The 19,248-nt window shown below is 37.2% G+C and overlaps 1 protein-coding gene across 3 annotated transcripts in view; it reads right to left on the minus strand.

Moving 5' to 3' along the window:
* Nucleotides 1–19,248, minus strand: part of FAR2 (fatty acyl-CoA reductase 2) — a 137,993-nt gene that overhangs the window by 2,212 nt on the left and 116,533 nt on the right. For all 3 annotated transcript variants that reach the window (XR_004351746.1, XM_032645346.1, XM_032645345.1), the window contains exons 5-11: nt 16,125–16,302; nt 14,742–14,786; nt 12,653–12,771; nt 11,042–11,109; nt 8,230–8,401; nt 3,558–3,687; nt 759–886 (exon numbers count right to left, since the gene is read on the minus strand). Coding sequence is in view for 2 of the 3 variants with exons in the window: in XM_032645346.1 (XP_032501237.1) it covers nt 759–886; nt 3,558–3,687; nt 8,230–8,401; nt 11,042–11,109; nt 12,653–12,771; nt 14,742–14,786; nt 16,125–16,302 (840 nt within the window). In the remaining variant the exon portion in view is untranslated. The remainder of the gene's footprint in view (nt 1–758; nt 887–3,557; nt 3,688–8,229; nt 8,402–11,041; nt 11,110–12,652; nt 12,772–14,741; nt 14,787–16,124; nt 16,303–19,248) is intronic.

Genomic DNA, 19,248 nt, shown 5'->3' on the forward strand with positions numbered 1-19,248 from the left:
GATTTTGATATCTCTCATTTCCACCACATGCCTTCTGAGTAATCATTTCTGTAGTATTCCCCTGACTAGTTTCCCTTTCTCATACCTGCTTTAACCTGTCTTATAAACATGGCTAACATAATCTTTCTTAAATATACTTTGATCATATTACTATGTATCAAAAACCTTCCCTGGTTCTTGTTCACTAGAGGGTAAGTTCTAAAGTTCTTGCTATGCAACGTTCCTCTCGGTTTGCAATTACTTTTCCCATACTTATCATCTCTGCATTAAAAACCCTTCGCTTCTACCAGAATTATGTCAGATTACTATAATTCTTTGTCCCTTAGGGATTAATTATTGAAAGAAATTTCAGGCAGTCAAAGGTCTTGAAGAGTGGTTAACTGATTTGCCCATGTTAAATAGCACAATCAGGTTTCCTGCCTGTTGGGTATTCTTTCTCTATACCACATTATGACAGGATGTTGGTAGAAGAAACAAACTTGGGTTCATATCTGGCTCCTGCACTTACCATGTGCGACTTGCCCACTTACCTTCTTTGAGCTTAAATAGCTCTTTGATAAAAATGGGATAACAGAAATAATACCTGCCTCACAGGGATGTGGTAAAGTCTAAATGAAACAGTATATTACAGGGTATATAGTACAAAGGCTCAAAAAAAAATTAATTCCTCTCCTCCCCCGCGCATATTTCATGTCTGGTATAAAATCAGGTACACATGGTAAGTGCTCAGTAAATATTAACTGACCGATTATATTTACCTTTTTAAGTGTTGCTTTGCTTCTGGGATCCCAGCCATATCCTCTTTCAATAAGTACTTCTTAACTCCTAAAACATAATTTTCAATGTATTCTAACCAATTCAACTGGCGCACATCGAAGTTGAATACCTGAAAGGCAAGAAGAGATTATGGATTGTCAGAATTGGACTGCTGGACGATCACTTTGTTCATTTGATGAAGTTTCTTTTACCTAAATGAGTGACATTCAGTTTGGAAGATTTAGGTTGTACCCCTCCAAACGAGATGATTTGAGCTGTTATTTTAAAGGCAGTAACAATATGGATTACCATTTATATATGAATATTTAAACATGGATCAAGCACAAATATTTGACCTTTAGGAAGTCTTGGAAATTTAAAGGAACTGGTATTAGTCTGGTGAAGATTAATTTCATTTCAAGTAAATAAGGATTAATTATTTTTTTAAAGAGAATAAATATGTTAGGGACCAAAACAAATTATACATGTCTTTTTCTTTTCATTATTCTTAAATTTTGGTGTTGTTCCCTTGCCCTAGCGCCCTTTCCTGAAATATCACTACTTCATTATGCTGATTAAGGAAAACTTTGGACTTAAGTTTAAACCAAAGGCTTAAATCAAAGCTTTAAGGACTAACTTAGCAGAATTTATATTCTATCTTTGATTTTGAGATGTTATCCATTATGTTTCTTAGTGTGCCATAAAACAAAGCCCTTCAGAAACATTCAGAGAGGTAAGAAAAGCTTTGCTTCTCTTAGAACACTAGTGTATTTTCTTTTCTTAGACAAAGAATGCCATGAAACTATATTTTCTTTTCACTTTGCCACCAGAAATCTTAAGACAAATTTCCTGCTTAATTGCAATGACTTAGTAGGATCTCGTAGACTGCATATGAATGTTCTGTTTTTCCATTCTTACTCTTGATTTCCTATTTTAGTACATATTTTTCCTGGTTTGATGTTTTATTTCTGTTTTGTTCTTTTATTACATGTATTTATTGCAAGTTATCCCAAATCTTTGTGAAATAAATTGGAGTATTAACAAAGAAGGCAGATGAAATTAACGAGTTCCAGAGAGTTTCACAGACTTGTCCAAAAGCTGAATTGCTTTCCAAAAGTAATTCTGTATCACTTTGTTTGGATTTGTTTATTTTCCACAGTATCACTAAACGGTACTTATTCATCTATATAAACAGAGGCTTTTATTTTTATGCTATTTCATATTTCTAAGTTAGAGTTCAGTGAAACCCTAGTTTGGAATCCTCATTCCATGTGGCAAATGAAACTGAATTCTGAGCCACACCAGAGTTTGGCAATTATATCCAAGTATTCAGGACTATTACTTTTGCTAAGATATTGGAAAGCATATGTTAAATCCACTGCAGTTTTGATTCTGTTTTTCACAAAATTTTTAGTTATTTTAGGTAAAAATATTTGTAAAATGTCAAAAATGAAACTCTAAGTTATTACCTTTTGAATTATTTAGATGGGTAAATTCCATGGAGAAAATGCAATAAAGATAAGCCTATTTAACATTTGATGCTAATTTTAAAAATAATTTCTAATAGCCTGAGGGGGTTTAAAAAATAAGCTGGTTTGATCCATGCATTTTAAACACAGGTGCTTAGAAGAATTTTGTCTACACAGGCATGTAAACATTTCTGAAGAAAAAAAAAGCTCTATTTCATGTCCATTTTAGAGGTTCACAGCAATGATTTCAGTTAAAATATCCATCTAAATCTCAACTGGTATATTTAACATCGTTTCTGACTGCAAGTAACCCTTAGTTTCCATGGTGGGAAGTAATTTTAGGACTTGGATTTGAATCATGCTCTATGAGGCTGGTATGTATGAGCTAGCAGGTGAGGCTAGCTAGCCATCTAACATTTACTTCTCAGCATGACTTGGTTTCTTCTATATGCATGACTTGGTTTCTTCTACATGCTGGCAAGCACAAGATAAATCAAGAAATTTATCTTTTCTTTCTTTTAAAAAAATTTTAGTGGAAAATGTCAAGAGAGTGAAATCTTTAAAGCTTAATTAAAAACTAAGGATATGCTCAAGGAATAAATGACTGAGAAAATGAAGCTAGGGACATGTACAAAGTACAGAAGATTTCTGTATTTGTGAATTTCAGGACAACATTTGTGACTGCTAAGAAGCTAATATATAGAAATAAGTGGCACTGATCCTAAGCAACTAAAGTGAAGGCCTATCTTGAGAAATAAACGTCTGAATTGTCAAAGAGAAATCATTATAGGGAGGAAGACTGACAATGCTAGAGAGAGGGCAATGCTGATGGCGGGTGGTCTTAGCTGGGCTAGAATGCAGAGGTGGAAGGGTTAGCTTATCTAAAAAGATAACAAGGAAGGAACTGTAGCTTTGGAGATGCAGAACGATTTTGATTTGACAAGAACAGTGATGAGAGAGCTCCTGGCCAGTAAAATTATTATTTTTCATTGAAGTCATATGTTTTGGAGGTTAGGGGGGAAAGATAGAGGTACTGAGGATTTGTTGAACAGCTATGGAAGTTGAACAAAGGATTGAAACAAAGTGTATGAGATCTGACTGCAGAACAGCAGTGAGAAGCCAGCCAAAGGCTAAGAACCTGGATCTCTTACCTACATTAAACTTGCTTCCTGCAACTGTGTTGATAGCATTCACTGATTTTCTTAGCCAAAAAAGAAAAAAAAATTCTGTGTGTATAACAAAAACATCCTTTATTCATCAGCTCTCCAGGTCAAATAATTCTAAATTCTGAATGGGTAAGGTTTTCCTGTTGGTTGTCAGTGCTGTACTCACTCTTTGGTCTTCAGGACTCAGCTTGGACATCAGCATTTCTGTATTGTATGTGCTCCATTCCCAACTCCGGTTGATGAAATACTCCAGCATGGAAAGGGTTCTTAAAAGCCGATTCATGAGTTTTGTCATCCTGAGGTAAAGATCACATAGGAGCGAGTATCAGTGCACCACAGATGGCTGCTTCCCTGCTACTCTCTAGGGATATATGACAAATTATGTTTGAAAAAATTATTTCTTCCCACGTTTTCAAATTCCACATTAAAACTCTTATTTTTCCCCCTTCCATGTTAACACTCTGTCGAATGAAGGGAAGGGGATGAATCTAAAGGTGCTTGTTCTATCAGGCATTTTAATACCACTAAACTTCTTTCCCTCTTTTCTACCATCTCTTTCTCAAGAGTTGCAAATATTTTAAAAGCCTAGCCAGGTATCCATCCCTGATGACATACTGTTCATTCTTTGAATTCTGAGGTAGACAATAAGAAAGCATTTCTCTTTTTTATTGTACGTTCTTGGATTTTTTTAAAAAAACTAATTGATTCGAGGTCTTATATAACTTCTAGGCAGAAGTGGTGACTGTATTAGCGTCCGATGAACCAAAAACAGTTATTAACTGTAATGGAGATTTAAGGGGAAAATAGTTTATTTGTTAATAAGTTACTCAGGCGTAGTGCTGATATTTTTTAAAAATATTATTTACACTAATTCCCATAACATCCCTGTTAGGTTGGTATTTATCTGCATTTTTATGTAAAGTAAACTTATGAAAGATTAAGTGGCTGTGATAATATAATGTGTCAAAGCCAAAATTCCAACTCAGTTTTGACGGACTTCAAAAAGCCTCTGTAAACTCACCCCCTGTATCCCATTGCTTGAGATGGATCACATCTTCTAACCCCATGGTCAGGACCTGCTGTTTGAACTTCCCAACTTTATAACAATTTGTAAAAAAACTTTTGTATTCTTTCTTATTTGATCCTCACAGTATGGTTCTGTGAGTTAGTCAGGGTCAATACTGTTTATCTTCATTTTACAGATGGATTAATAGGTTCAAGGTCACATGGCTAATGCTCAAGTCTAGATTTTCTGGTTACAGATCACCTTTGGCCTATAGAACACTCGATTTTTATCTTAATCAGTTAGGCTAATCTTGGTAATAGTTATTACTATAGTTGACCTCATAAAGACTTATGATGCTATTTGGGGAATTTGGTCTTATTTCTGGTCAAATCCTACTGCCCGTATCCCTGATGAATCATGAGGTACTTCTCTCATGGTATCATGGTAAATTCTTAGGCAAGGAGGTAGAATCAATACAAGCATAATAATAGGGTTCCATTTACTATTTTTATCTAATATCTTGGCTGTAGACTGAATATTTATATCCTCCCACAATTCATCTGTTGAAACCTAGTCCTCCTAATAGTGATAGCATTTGGAGAAGGAGTCTTTGGCAGATGGGTAATGCCCTTATAAAAGGGACCCCAGAAATCTCCTTGGCCCTGCCAGCATGTGAGGCCACAGAGAACATGGCTGTCTAGGAACCAGGAAGTGGGCCCTCAGCAGATGCCAGATCTACCAGCATCTTGATTTTAGACTTCTTAGTCTCCAGTACTGTGAGGAAATAAATTTCTATTTTTTTCAGGATCTCAGTTCCCTGACCAGGGATTGAACCCCGGCCATTGCAGTGAAAGCCTGGAATTCTAGCTACTAGGCCAACAGGGAACTCCCAAATTTCTATTGTTTATAAGCCACCTAGTCTATGATATTCTGTTATAGCAGCCCAAACAGACTAAGGCAATCTTTATCCATTCTACAACCCTGACGTAATTGATATGATTTCAATAGATTTAATTTTTAAAAAGAATCATTGCACAATGATTATATAGTATATATAATATATATACATTGTATATATAATATTGTATATTATATATACAGTGGTGTAACATTGTCTATACAGGACTATATCAGCATAATAGTATTTTTTTAGAAAGAAAGGATATATTTATTACTCTCATGTAGTAAAGATCTTCTCAATGTGTAAAATGCAAAAGCTATAAAGGGAAAGTGATTCATTTTATCTCATAAAATGTTTAAACTTCTTTGGTAATAATAGTGATTACTATATTCTATGCACTCTATGTCAAACCCTATGAAATAGGTATGATTACAATCCCCTTTTTACAAGTTAGGGGTTAGAGAAGTTAAGTGATTTAGGGCTCATATGGATAATTGGTGAAGCCAGGATTTAAATATGTGAGTCTGACTCCAAACTCCATGCTCTTAAGACCTGCATTATTTATAGCTTCCCTTGTATTAAAAAGCTTCATAATTAGAACTACAATATAAGAAACTGACTTCAAGTAAATACATGAAATATATATTTACACACACACACACACACACACACACAGAGCTTCCATAAATTAATAAGTACAACCCAATAGAAAAATAGGAGTATTACTCAGCCATAAAAAGGAATGAAATAATGCCATTTGTAGCAACATGGGTGGACCTAGAGATTATCGTATTAAGTGAAGTCAGACAAAGACAAATGTCATATAACTTATATGTGGAATCTAAAGAAAAATGATACAAATGAACTTATACAGAACAGAAATAAACTCACACACATAAAAAACAAACTTATGGTTACCAAAGGGGAAAAGTGGGGAGGAATAAATTTAAAATTTGGGATTAACAGACATATACTACTATATATAAAATAGATAAACAACAAGGACCTGAAAAAGAATATATATATGTACATGTGTATATATGCATATATGTATATTTGAATCACTTTGCTGTATACCTGAAACACTGTAAATCAACTATACTTCAATAAAAAAAGAAAAATTTAAAAAATAGGCGAGAAATAGAAGCAAGCAACTCATACCAGAGAAAACACGAAAGTCCAATACACAAATGAAAGCCCAGCCCCGCCAGCAATCAAGGAAAATGCAACTCAAAGTGACAAAGAGATGCTATTCCTTGTCATTAGTTTGACAATTCAAAATATTGATTTTTGCCAAGTATTAATGAGAGTGGGAAAGAACAGACTTGTACTCTCACTTGCTGTTGTGGGGGTGTAAATTGACAGAGCCTTCCTTTAAGGCAACCTGGTGGTAGTCAAAAAATCCATATACTCTCCAGTCTAGCAATCCCACCCCTCAGCCTCCACCCCAGATCTAGAGGTACATTCTAGAAAAAAGCATGTTTGTTGCCCCAATGTTTGTAATAGCAGGGGAAAAAGACAGCACTAGCAGAATGACTTAGATTTTCATGGAACGTAAGTGAAAAAGTTAAAAGTATGTAGGATTGCTTTATACATACACAGAGATTTATACATACACTTACCTCAAAGCAACACTGTATATGGTTATAAATACATAGACGATTACATTTACAACCATATATGGTTGTAAATACATAGACGATTACACACAAACACACATGGGGAAGAAAAGGGTCCAGAAAGATTCTAGCATTTTCTGCCATAAAGATTATTCTTAAGATTCCTATCACATAACAAACCTAGCCATTTTCCATTAGTATTACAATTTAATGTCTTACAAACAGAATACATAAATATTTTTATTGGGCTCCTTCCTCCTGTGTTTTCCTTTTGTACTTACCGAACTTTGCTCTTCAACCAGGTCTTCTTCTAACTCTGATATATTTGAAAGGCTTTAGCGTTTCTGCCAGGAATGTTTGGTTTTCCTTCTTTTCCCATCTTTATTTAATAAACCCCTCATACAAATATTTTCCCACAGACACAGTATCCCCTTTTTCACCTTGTTCAGGAAGAAACTGACAATTGAGTTATGAACACTAAGCAAGGTCTCTGAAAATTTGGATAAACTCTACATTGCCTAAGTTTCAGTCATTTGCTCTGTTAATAAGGATGGAAATAAAACACGCTGAGAGAGACTTCTTCCTTTAAAAGGAGTTAACATGATGCTTCTGAGGCTTGATGGCAGGGATTTGCCTTTGGTAGTTATGATAATGATGACACATATAGTATTATTCAGGCGAGACAGGGGTATGAATGGACATGTCCTAGGTCACACAGCTGGAAGGTGACAGAGCTGCCTCATCATCAACATAACTTTCATTCGACCTTGTTCCCTCCACTCTCTTCACTCATCTCCAGGTGGCAGTAAATCCAGTTCTGGTTTCTCCAGATCTTTTCTCTGTCACTTCCTTTGAGACTACTTAAAATTCTTCCTTTAGCTTCCATTTCCTCATTTGTAAAATTGGGATGATGAGAATATCCTCCTTGGGATGTTGTGAGAATGAAAATGAGATCATCACGCACCATCCCCTGTGTGTATGTGAGGCTGTCACCATTGTATATTTTAAGATCATCTAACAATTTAGAAACTCCCAGACACAGAATCTCAGTTGATTTTCTTTGTAGGTGAATGATTACCTGCTGAATTCATCAAGCAAGTTCCTTAACATACAACTTCATTTATTATGATAAAGGATCTCTAAGGTAGGCTTTTCACTACTACTGCTTTGGTTGTCCCCTTATATATACAAAATCATAAATATATATGATTCAGTTGTCACCTTTCATCCCCAGGTGACGGGAGGGCTAAGGACTTGGGGCCCTAAACTTCCACGCAGAGACACTCCTAAAGCTATTGTCTCAGCTTCTCACCTGGGCTTCCTTCCCGTGAGCCGCAGATAGAAGTCATAGATAATGGCAGGGGCCCGGTGGCTGACTGCATTCCAGTACTGGGTTGTGACGTTGCTGGTTGTGAAGTCAGCCTTTGGCCTCCTGAAAGCTCTCTCAAGTGGGATTTTTTCAAAGGTTGCCAAGACTTGGATCCCTGGGGGGGAAAAAAAAACCCAGAATAAGTGCTAAGTCTAGGAGCATGTAAACCCACTGTGGTGGATGGCATTTGCAATGGGTCAAAACAATAAATAATAAGGATTTGTTGTGTAGAGTCACGAATCAATTTCTGAGAATAATATTAAGATTTTTATGCCGGGCAAGTGGTCACCTGCAAAATCAAACAATTTGAATAGGTTAAGAATTTGGTCCTTCTCTTGAAATCTTTACCCTAAAACAACTTATTGGGAAAATAGTTTTAGTCAATACAGTGAAGTATTGTTCAGAAAAACTTAAATCCATCATTCAATTTCAAGGTTATCTAAGCTATTCTAAAGCCCAAGACAGAGCCTAGGGGTGTTATTTCCTTGGTTGGATCATTTACTTGCAGGAAAATCAGGAAAGTTTCTTGACATCTTACTTAAACTTTTATAAAGATTTAAGTAAAAGAGAGAATAGAAAAGCAGGACTCCTTTGTGTTGGTTCACTTTAAGTACCAGTCTTTTACTTCTTTGGTATTCCTACTGCTCTGGAATATGTCAGACTCAATTGTTTTACTCTTGTCTCCAGAGTTTTTTAAAATAGTAATCTTTTAAAAAAAGTATTACTTATATAAAACCTAGTTTAAAGCTTTTAGTGTATATTTGTAAATCCAATATGTCTTTTCAAAAGGTATTCATTCATTTGAATTCAATTTTGATTTTATGTAGAATTTTCAAAGAATACGCCTAAGTTCATTACTCAGTTATGCTGAAGCTATCAGTTATTATGATAATATGATTACTGTCCCATAAAAGATACTACCTAGAAATCTGTATGAAAAATATATACCCTATACAGAAAATATTATCTGATTCCTGGGTCTTTTCCTCCCAGAGGGATTCATATTAACTTTTAGGAATCCCTAGTGGGTGGTCATTACACGTTCAGGAGACCTGTCTTCTATCAATACTTCTACATCAGGCTCCAGCTCCCCATATGAACTGAATAAATCATTAACTCTCTCTGGGCCTTGTGTGTCAAATAAAGTGAGCACACTAGATTATTATTATTATTATTTTTGCGGTATGCGGGCCTCACTGTTGTTGCCTCTCCCGTTGTGGAACCCAGGCTCCGGACGCGCAGGCTCAGCAGCCATGGCTCACAGGCCCAGCCGCTCCGCGGCATGTGGGATCCTCCCGGACCGGTGCACGAACCCGCGTCCCCTGCATCGGCAGGCGGACTCCCAATCACTGCGCCACCAGGGAAGCCCTAGATTATTTTTAAGATCACTTTCAAATATTATTATTCCACAAAGTAGATAGTAAACATTTTCAGCACTGAAGAAGACTATTTTGAAGCTCAGGAATGGATTTTACATGTAGCATCTTTTTATTTAAGAGTTTAAGTGTCTTGGGGACTTCCCTGGTGGCGCAGTGGCTAAGAATCCGCCTGCCAATGCAGGGGACATGAGTTCGAGCCCTGGTCCGCGAAGATCCCACATGCCGCGGAGTAACTAAGCCCGTGCGCCACAACTACTGAGACTGCGTGCCACAACTACTGAAGCCTGCGCGCCTAGAGCCTGTGCTCTGCAACAAAAGAAGCCACCCAATGAGAAGCCTGCATACTGCAATGAAGAATAGCCCATGCTCGCCGCAACTAGAGAAAGCCCACGCACAGCAACGAAGACCCAACGCAGCCAAAATAAATAAATTTTTTTAAAAAAAGAGCTGTTTTTTTAAAAAAGAAAAGTTTAAGTATCTTGGTTGCTTCTATTAATGCCTCTTTTTATAGTGATATCTTAATTCTGTTACTGAGGTAGAGAAGATTTATTTTTATTTCCAAATATTGTCAGAATTATTTAGCTAAATACCTGGATATATTACCTAAAGAACTTTGATGGTAGTAGATAATTTCATTTTACTTTTACTGAAGTAATAACTTTGCAACTAGAAGAGCAGAGCAGAGTGCTCGGAATTGGAAACCAGATTCTAACAAGTTAAGCACATTTGATTTTTTTCAACATCTAGTAGCTAAACAATTAGATGATCTAAAAGTTTCAAATATTTGCAAGAAAATCAACTTTGAAACTGACAAAGGAGAGTACAAGATTGGTTAGGTTGAAGAATTAATTCAATTCAACAGGATACATTCAAGGTTACACTATGGCTGACAGCATAAATTAATAAAGAGTATCACTGACTCAATAACACGAGTTAACATTATTGGACTTTTCTAAATCTACTTGGCCATTGATTATGTCACATTCTCAGCGATGTGGCCAGGGTATGAGGACTGTGTTCATGAGAGCAGTGGCTCAGCAAGAGGAGTATTTTATCACTGGCATTGCTTATAATTGCTGACTTTTACTTGGCTTTATTTATTTTTTAAATGTCTATAGCCAATGGACCCCTTATTGCTTACAATCTTGCAGCTATCCCACTGGCCCCTTTTTTTGGTATACCACAGTATATCCTAATTAACTCTTACACATTTACAATTTGCAATTATTTTTATCTCTTTACCTATGTTTTGTCTTTTCCCCCATTAGACTCTCAGCTCCATGACACACTTTGTCTTTTTTTTCCCCTGTGGCAGACCCTAATCATGAGTGAGCAGACTCTCATAGTTATATAGGTACATCATTATAGGCACTTACCCATTTTGCCCCAATTACAGGGATTGAGGTTGCCAGACGTACAGTGGTAGATCAATGTTGACTTAGGTCTGGAAAACAAAATTTAGATAAATACAACAAAATGGAGAACTAATGAAAGAAAGATAAGGGAAAATAACATTTAAACAAGGTTTTTTCAATAATTCCCATGACTAAGGCACCCTACGCAACGCTTCCATCTTTTGTTCCTTCTTTGGGTTAATAAGCAAAATAGAAGAAGACTAGGAAAAGTGCAAGAGTGTGTGTGTGTGTGTGTGTGTGTGTACATATGTACAAGGAAAAAATCCCAATAGGTTGACATATTTATGGAGCAAATGGAGGTAGCATGACGATGAGAAAGCAGATCATGTTTCTAGCTTCTTGACATCTTTATTGGGCAAAAATATGGGCCATGTTTTTTCCTAAATCCAGTGAAGCTCTGTTGGATTGGAAACATCTAAATATCTAATTTGCAATAATTAATAAAAATTAACTTTGTTTACCTTTTATAACAAAGCTAAATATACAAACAACCTATTATTTTTTTCCTTGTACTAGAAAATTCCTCCCACCCCCCCCCACCCCTCTCACCCCTCCCCCCTTCCCCGCTACACACACGGTGATCTGAACTTTTGGCATTTATTAGGAACTGAGGAGTTTAAAAAAATATGCTCTCATTTCATCCACTTTTATCTCCTTTGCCTTAAGAAAGGAAGCTGTAGGGCTTCCCTGGTGGCGCAGTGGTTGGGAGTCCACCTGCTGATGCAGGGGACACGGGTTTGTGCACGGGTCCGGGAGGATCCCACATGCCGCGGAGCGGCTAGGCCCGTGAGCCATGGCCGCTGAGCCTGCGCGTCCGGAGCCTGTGCTCCGCGTCGGGAGAGGCCACAGCAGTGAGAGGCCCGCGTACCACAAAAAAAAAAAAAAAAAAAAAAAAAAAAAAAAAGGAAGCTGTATTTTAGATTACTGAATAGAAAGAAAAGCTTTTCAGTTATCAAGAATTAGATGGTTAAATGATTTGAAAAATTTATTACTTTATGATCAACCAAGTACTAACCAGTATTTATAAAACAACTTAATGCATATATGATGGCATAATTGGAACTGTGAAAGATTGAAATGGACACCCTCTCACATTTGGGGTCTTCCACAATAAAATGCATATATATATATATATTTATTTAAATAAATTTATTTATTTATTTATTGGCTGCGTTGGGTCTTAGTTGCTGCGTGAGGGCTTTCTCTAGTTGCAGCAAGTGGGAGCTACTCTTCATTTCAGTGCGCGGGCTTCTCATTGCGGTGACTTCTCTTGCTGCGGAGCACGGGCTCTAGGCGTGCAGGCTTCAGTAATTGTGGCTCGCGGGCTCAGTAGTTGTGGCTTGCGAGCTCTAGAGCTCAGGCTCAGTAGTTGTGGCACATGGGCTTCGTTGCTCCCTGGCATGTGGGATCTTCCCGCATCAGGGCTCGAACCCGTGTCCCCTGAATTGGAAGGTGGATTCTTAACCACTGCACCACCAGGGAAGTCCCAAAATGCATGTATTTTGAAAAGGTGCCTAACACAGTCACCCTCCTTCTCATCAATTCTTTAAAAGCCAGCTTATGCATCCACACCTGTGAACTGCCGTGTACCATCCTACAGCCAAGGTGAGATTGACGACTATATCTGCTGGAATTAAATCTGCCACAGCCATCGGAGTAGCTCTTATGGACCGAAGAAACCCCTTCCCAGCCTGCACAGGAAAAAGGACATAAAATATATTTTTAAAATTTATTTATTTGGCTGCATCAGGTCTTAGTCGCGGCACGTGGGCTTTAGAGTGCGGGCTTAGTTGCCCCACATCATGTAGAATCTTAGTTTCCCGACCAGGGCTCGAACCCTCATCCCCTGCATTGAAAGGTGGATTCTTAACCACTGGACCACCAGGGAAGTCCCAAGGACATAAAATATTGAACCAGGTCTTAAGTAATAGCTGGGATTAAAGTATACATCAGACAGGTAATACGAATGCTGTTAGTGATAACGGCCAGCACTGATCACTGCTTACTAGGTTCCTGCGCCAAGGCTGACTGCTCTCAGCCTGTCCAATCTCCCAGCCGAGTTCATCCTAAGTGCCACCATTGCCAAGAACCGCTAGGGGTCCTCAGGTTCCTTTCAGAGTGAAATTCCTCAAACTTGTGAGAGGTTTAATGTATTTGGTTAATTAATAAACAATAAGAATTAGGGTTCCCAAATTCTCCATTAATTTAGCTTACCATTTCTTAAATGATGTTGTTTTCTGCTAGTGTTTACTAATTTACAAACAATAATAGACACTAAATGTTTAAGAAACATTTTTTAAAAATTAATAAAATTCTACTACTTGACAAAACTTTTTTTATCACTTGGGGAAAAACCCACCATTATTTACTTTTTGTTTGGTATCTTTGTTTACCTCACAGATCACTGATGTTATACAGATGTAAGAATTGGGAATTGTTCATGTTAATAAATGTTGTGTCAATAAATAAAGAAGTCATTTAATAAATTAAAAGTCACATTTAGTGACTTTATAAAGTGATTATTTACACCTGTATGTTTCCAACATCAATTTTCAGTGGTTAGCACTTTCTTGTGTTCCTAATTTCTGTTTTCTTGTAACTGATTTCCCTTCCTTTGGACATAGGAAATCGGTCTGGAAAATTTTAGAAAATTTGAATTAATATGCAGCTTTGTAAACAATGTAATAAAACTCACTCTTGGATCATGTTAAAATAGTTACGTTCTAAGTTACCAAATGTTCACCCCAACTAAGCCTCAAGAGTTGAAGGCAGGTAGGGAACAGAAAAAGAAAGAAATCAGAAAGAAGTTCATTGTCATCGTGTTTGACAAGTAGTTATAATTCACTGTCTTATATTTGTATTGTAGTTCATGTTGGATCTAGTTCTGAGAATAACAAAGTCATAGTCTGAAACATGAGATCCCCAACAAGATTTAAACTCATTTAAAGAGTTGAAGTCCTGTTCATTGTTCTAAAGAGTAGAGTTGTGGTTCTGGCCCTAAAATGCTTCAGTGTGAACTGGGAAGCACCACAGCTCACTGGATCAGTCTCCACTGCAGGGAGACATGCACAAAGTGCTGCTGACCCAGAGGAATGATTGATGTTTCTCCTGGTCTGTGAGAGTATTATTGTTGAAAAGTGTTTCCTATAGTCATCAGTTTTTATATTTGAAAAATTTGCTCCAACTGGTAGTTTTCTTTCTCGTATCTATTAGGAAATTGATGTTGATATATTTTATGAATTTATATAATTTCTATCCACACGCATATAAATTTAAAAATCTTTGGGGATGAGTTCTATTGCATCCCTAATTCAAGCTACCATTATAGAGCGAAAAGGGGGAAACACCCCCATCTTGTGTTAACTAAGGGGAAATACAGGCATGGTACTAGATGTTCAAAAGTCTCCAAAAATAAAACTCCTAAGTAGTAATTGATGATATCACAGTATTTCTGTTTTCCTGATAATGATATCCACAGATAATTAAAGTAATTCCATTCTGCCTCTATTTTCCAATCAGCTAAATTGAAATAAGTTGCATCAATCGTGGTTAGTAAAGTAACGCTTATGGTTTTGCGTCAGTGAAGCTAAGCCAACACTAGCATTTTGTTACTATCCCTCCACTACTTTTCAAGTAATTATTTCCACACTATTATACATACCGCAACAATGAGCCCAGTAGGTCCATTTACGTTATCAACCCAACCCTAAAAAAAAAAAGAAAAAAAAAGATTTCTAATTGGTTCCACATGTCAGAAAATCCTAATATCTTTGGAACATCTGCAGTCTCATCTTAATAAACTTCATACAAGAGCACTGAGACCCCAGCCGATAGAACTGTCTAATCCAGTATTTCTAAGATTTCAAACAGAGACCAATGAGAAAGCACTGGATATTTTATGCACTTGGTTTGTGCAAGAATTAAAATTCTGCCAGCATTTATTTCATAGCAGGAATCGTGGATGGTTGCAAGTTGTTTATGACATCTTATGAACTAAACTGGGTCACCTCTTGAATATCATAATCTGCTAACCAGCTCATTTTCCCCACCTGGGCCTGATTTTAACTCCTCAGGGGAACATTTCAAGCACAGTTTGTAGGAAATGTCCATTTCTTGACAATTTTAAGAGTCATAGCATCTTTCGTTCTATGTATGTATGTATCTGTCTATCCAGCTATCTATCTGTCTATCTGTATTAGCTTGCCTACAGATGTTAGAGGAAAGATTATATTTAGGAACAGTTAGAGACAAATGTCTCTTTGAGTTTGTCTCCTAAGCCCTAAGCAAGTCAGTTGACCTCATTATGTCTCTTTCTTTATCTGTGAAAGTCAAAAATGTGTGTGTAAAGTGGGAGAGAAGACAGGAGAAGTTGAAGGGATTAATATTAGTTGAGCCTTTTACTAGGGACCAGGCATTGCACTAAGCACACCTCATACATCGACTCATTTGATCAACCCTCCACAGTGGGTGGGATTAGCCCAGTTTTACAGAGGAGACAGCTCAAAAGCCTGCATGTCAGTAAGTAATGGAGCTTGGATTTATCTGGTGCAAAAGCTTTATAGAATTGCTTCAAAAAAGATGGTATAATTTAAAGTACTTTCTAAAAGATATAGCAGTATACAGAGATAAAAATTATTATTCCTAAACTGAGGACTTTTCTCCGAGCTTCGTGATTCCTATTTACCCTGGCAATTGTAATACTACCGATTTGGCCATCAAGAACATTCTGCTATATTTAAACTATAGTGGGGAAGCCAAGAAATAAAACTATTTCCCATGGCAATTTTGAGACGAGAGTTAATGAAAAGCTAATTTAAGATGCCACCCAACTCTAGGACAGTCAGTGTCACACTCAGAGGAGCCCCGTGCTGAATAAATCCTGAACCGAACGTGGACTTCTGTCCTAATATAATGGGCTCACATTTGATTTGCTGTACTTAGCTATACATACTAAAAAGAAAAAAAAAAAAGACATCAAAGAGTAATTGGGCTAGAAGGATGCTGATTTGGAAGCAAAGTGTGGAATCCAGGCGAGTGGGCTTACTGGGAAAGGCTCCTGCCAGGTTGCTCCCACGATGGAGGGCCGTATGATGGCAAGATTGAGCTTGCCGCTCTCCTGCTGCACCACCATCTCTCCCAAGGCCTTGGTGTAGGTGTACGTATTGGGCCGATCCCCGATGAGCTTGGGTGTGATCTCATCAATAATAGCATCGTCTAACCACCTGAAGGTAGTCAGAGTAAAAAAGAATTCTAGCAACATATGTTAGACAATAGACCGAAAAAGAAACTGTGAGACATCGACAATCAAAGAAAACTTCCCCCTTCTAGCTTGAGTTCTGGAATTAGGAACTGTCAGAGGACACCAAGGCTTGAGTGTATACCTGTCCAAACGATGCATGACGGATGAGTTCTTTGCTCTCCACTGCTCAGCCCAATATTACTAGTCGAATCCTACGGCCTCCTGCCTCGATAGATTTATCCAATAGCTATGCAGTCTGCTACTTGATCATATAGACTCAGTCTCTATCTTCAATTATTTTCTCTCAGCAGGAATGTACCTATGAAGGTACTTTCAGTGAACGCATTGCGAGGGCCAGTCGGGCACCTGGCAGTGGGCTGGCTGCCCTGGTCTTGGGCTTGAGAGTCTGTCCTCTGAGGCTCATCAGTGGCAGCCCCACTAATTCACTGTTGTCCAGTTAGAACATATGGCACCCATCTTGAAACCTTCAGCTTTGATTTTTTAAAAATTCTACTCAATGCCTCAAAAAAGAAAAGCAACGACACTTAGCAGACTTACAACATTTTAGCAAATCTATGCACTGTATTTTGAAAGTCTGTTTAGAGTCTATGCTAATAACTTGGTAATCATTTCCAGAGATTTCCAATGAGTTCTGAAGTGCTCTTATAACTGTTAATAGTGTGTCAAGTGGAGTGAGAATAGCACTGTGAAGCAGCTTTAATAGAGTGATTATCGAATACCTTCACTTACAGGAAGACCTGTATCACGAATAACTGAGTTACCATGGCATTAGCCTAATCTTTTTTTAAAAAGACATTAGAACCATTTTGATAATCCCAAAGTCTATCTGATCTTCTCTAAGAAAGCAATCAAATTATCGTCGATTAAATATTGAATGTTTCTCTTAGCTGGTAGATCTATTTGGTTAAACTTTTGATATAATATCGTTTTTAAAAATTAGGCTATATGTCAGTGTGATTTTTATAATCCATGCGTTTGGTACATTCATTCCTATTTTATCGGACCCAGCGCAATCATACAATTTTGACTGCAGAAAAATCTTATTAGAGGTTATCGTCTTCCTTCCATGACAAATTGTTGAGTATTTAAGATGTGCTTAATGCCAAGACTTATTCAGAAACACAACTCTCAATTTCAGTAACTCTCCGATATTGGAGAGAAACATGAGCACTGCCTGTGATGGTTTGGTTTTCCTTGCTTTGCGGCTACTAGTGCTGGGTATTTTCTAGCCTAGTATCAAATGCCTTCTAGTATCAAATTCCTTCTGATTTACACTGAAAACGGAAAGGTTGAGAAGTTCCTAGAATTAAAAACAACTCCAAATACTTAGAAAAACAGAAGATATTTCAATTATATAGTCATCCGAGTGTTGGGAGAGAGTGAGGGGTAATGCAGGCACTTCTCTATCTTTCTAATAATGTTATCTTTATCTCATCTTATTTGTGGGTCAGCAGTGGATTAACTGACCTAAGACCATTTTTTTTTTCACCTGCAAAAACATACAGGTTACAAAAACTGGGTCAGAAGAAATACGGCCTAATTTTATTAAGGCTGTAAAAAAAAAAACAATTTTAAGAAAACATCAGAAGCTAGCAATGCTAGGATTGTATGTCACATGGCTGGTACCATATGCTCTTATTGCTGTTGGTGTGCATGGAAGGGTAACACCTGGAGGCTTCCCCAAGTTTGGTGAGTTAGCTCATCTTAGAAAATATTGGTTTCATAGGTTTCTAAGAACACAAAGCAAAAGAAGTTGTAGTGTTCTGTAGATGGTCTGCCTCTACTATTTGTAGCTCCCCCATATTCTACTGTATCATCTTCTCGTTTCCTCCATTTTCACTTATGAAAAAATGGCAATAATTATACCTGTTCTAAATTTTCGGGTTATATGAGGACAAACAGGAATATTTACAACTACACCTAGAGCTATTTGATAAAACAAAATGAGCCAACAAATCTAAGACATTCTAATTTTAGTAAAACAACCAAGAAGGATATATCTACAAAGGTAATAGTTGGTTTAACAATATCTTTTCTAATACAGCCAAACAGACCATATCTCAACCAGCCATTTCCCAGGTTTGAAGAGGAGATTAATGTAACAAATATGCACAGCCATTGGTTAAGTGATGTCCTTTTCAGGACCTAAAATCAGTTCATGCTCTTCTTTACCAAAGTTTGAGTTGCTGCTGTTGTTTGTTCTCGATCAGTTTTTAAAATAGCGAATAAGGTAGCATGGAAAAAAGACAGCGTATAAACCAAAGAAAATTTCTGAAATTAAAGCCAATGCCCTTCAGTGTACTCAAGATGTCTGGACCCATGGGTTCCAAATACTAAACTTGTACTTAAATAGCTTCAAAAGAAGCAAAAAGTTATTGAAGACTTCAGAAGGCTGTGTGTGTCACACACACACACACGCACACACAATTTCCTCTAAATATTACTTTTTTGGTTTGAAACTTATTTATTCAACCTCCTAATATCATTAATTTCATAATTTACATATTTACTGAATGAAATAGCAAGAGTAATATGTATTTTGCCTCCTAATTTTCTTATGCAATAAGCAGGGCAAGCTAGATATACCTAGAGGGATATCGGAGAAGGTGTCTGGGAGTAAATACTGGACACACTGCTTCATGGTAGGCTTTGCTCTCTTTTCTCTCATCTGGATTGCTCTTCCCTTGATTATCATGCCATATGTTCTCGCCCATGTGTCTGTTTCCCCACTTTACAATGAGTCCAGGAGGGATTATGTTTTTTATGTTTTTTATCTCTGTGTCCAATCACCTTTCTGCCCCCAGGAACGAGCTACCTTATTCAGTACATGTGTGTCCTCTTGATTGGCCAATTTATGTGCTGGCAAAGGTTTGGGAAGCTGAGATGGATAATGATAGGACAGAATGGG

This window comes from Phocoena sinus, chromosome 10 (genome assembly GCF_008692025.1).
Source record: "Phocoena sinus isolate mPhoSin1 chromosome 10, mPhoSin1.pri, whole genome shotgun sequence".
Lineage (NCBI taxonomy): Eukaryota > Metazoa > Chordata > Mammalia > Artiodactyla > Phocoenidae > Phocoena > Phocoena sinus.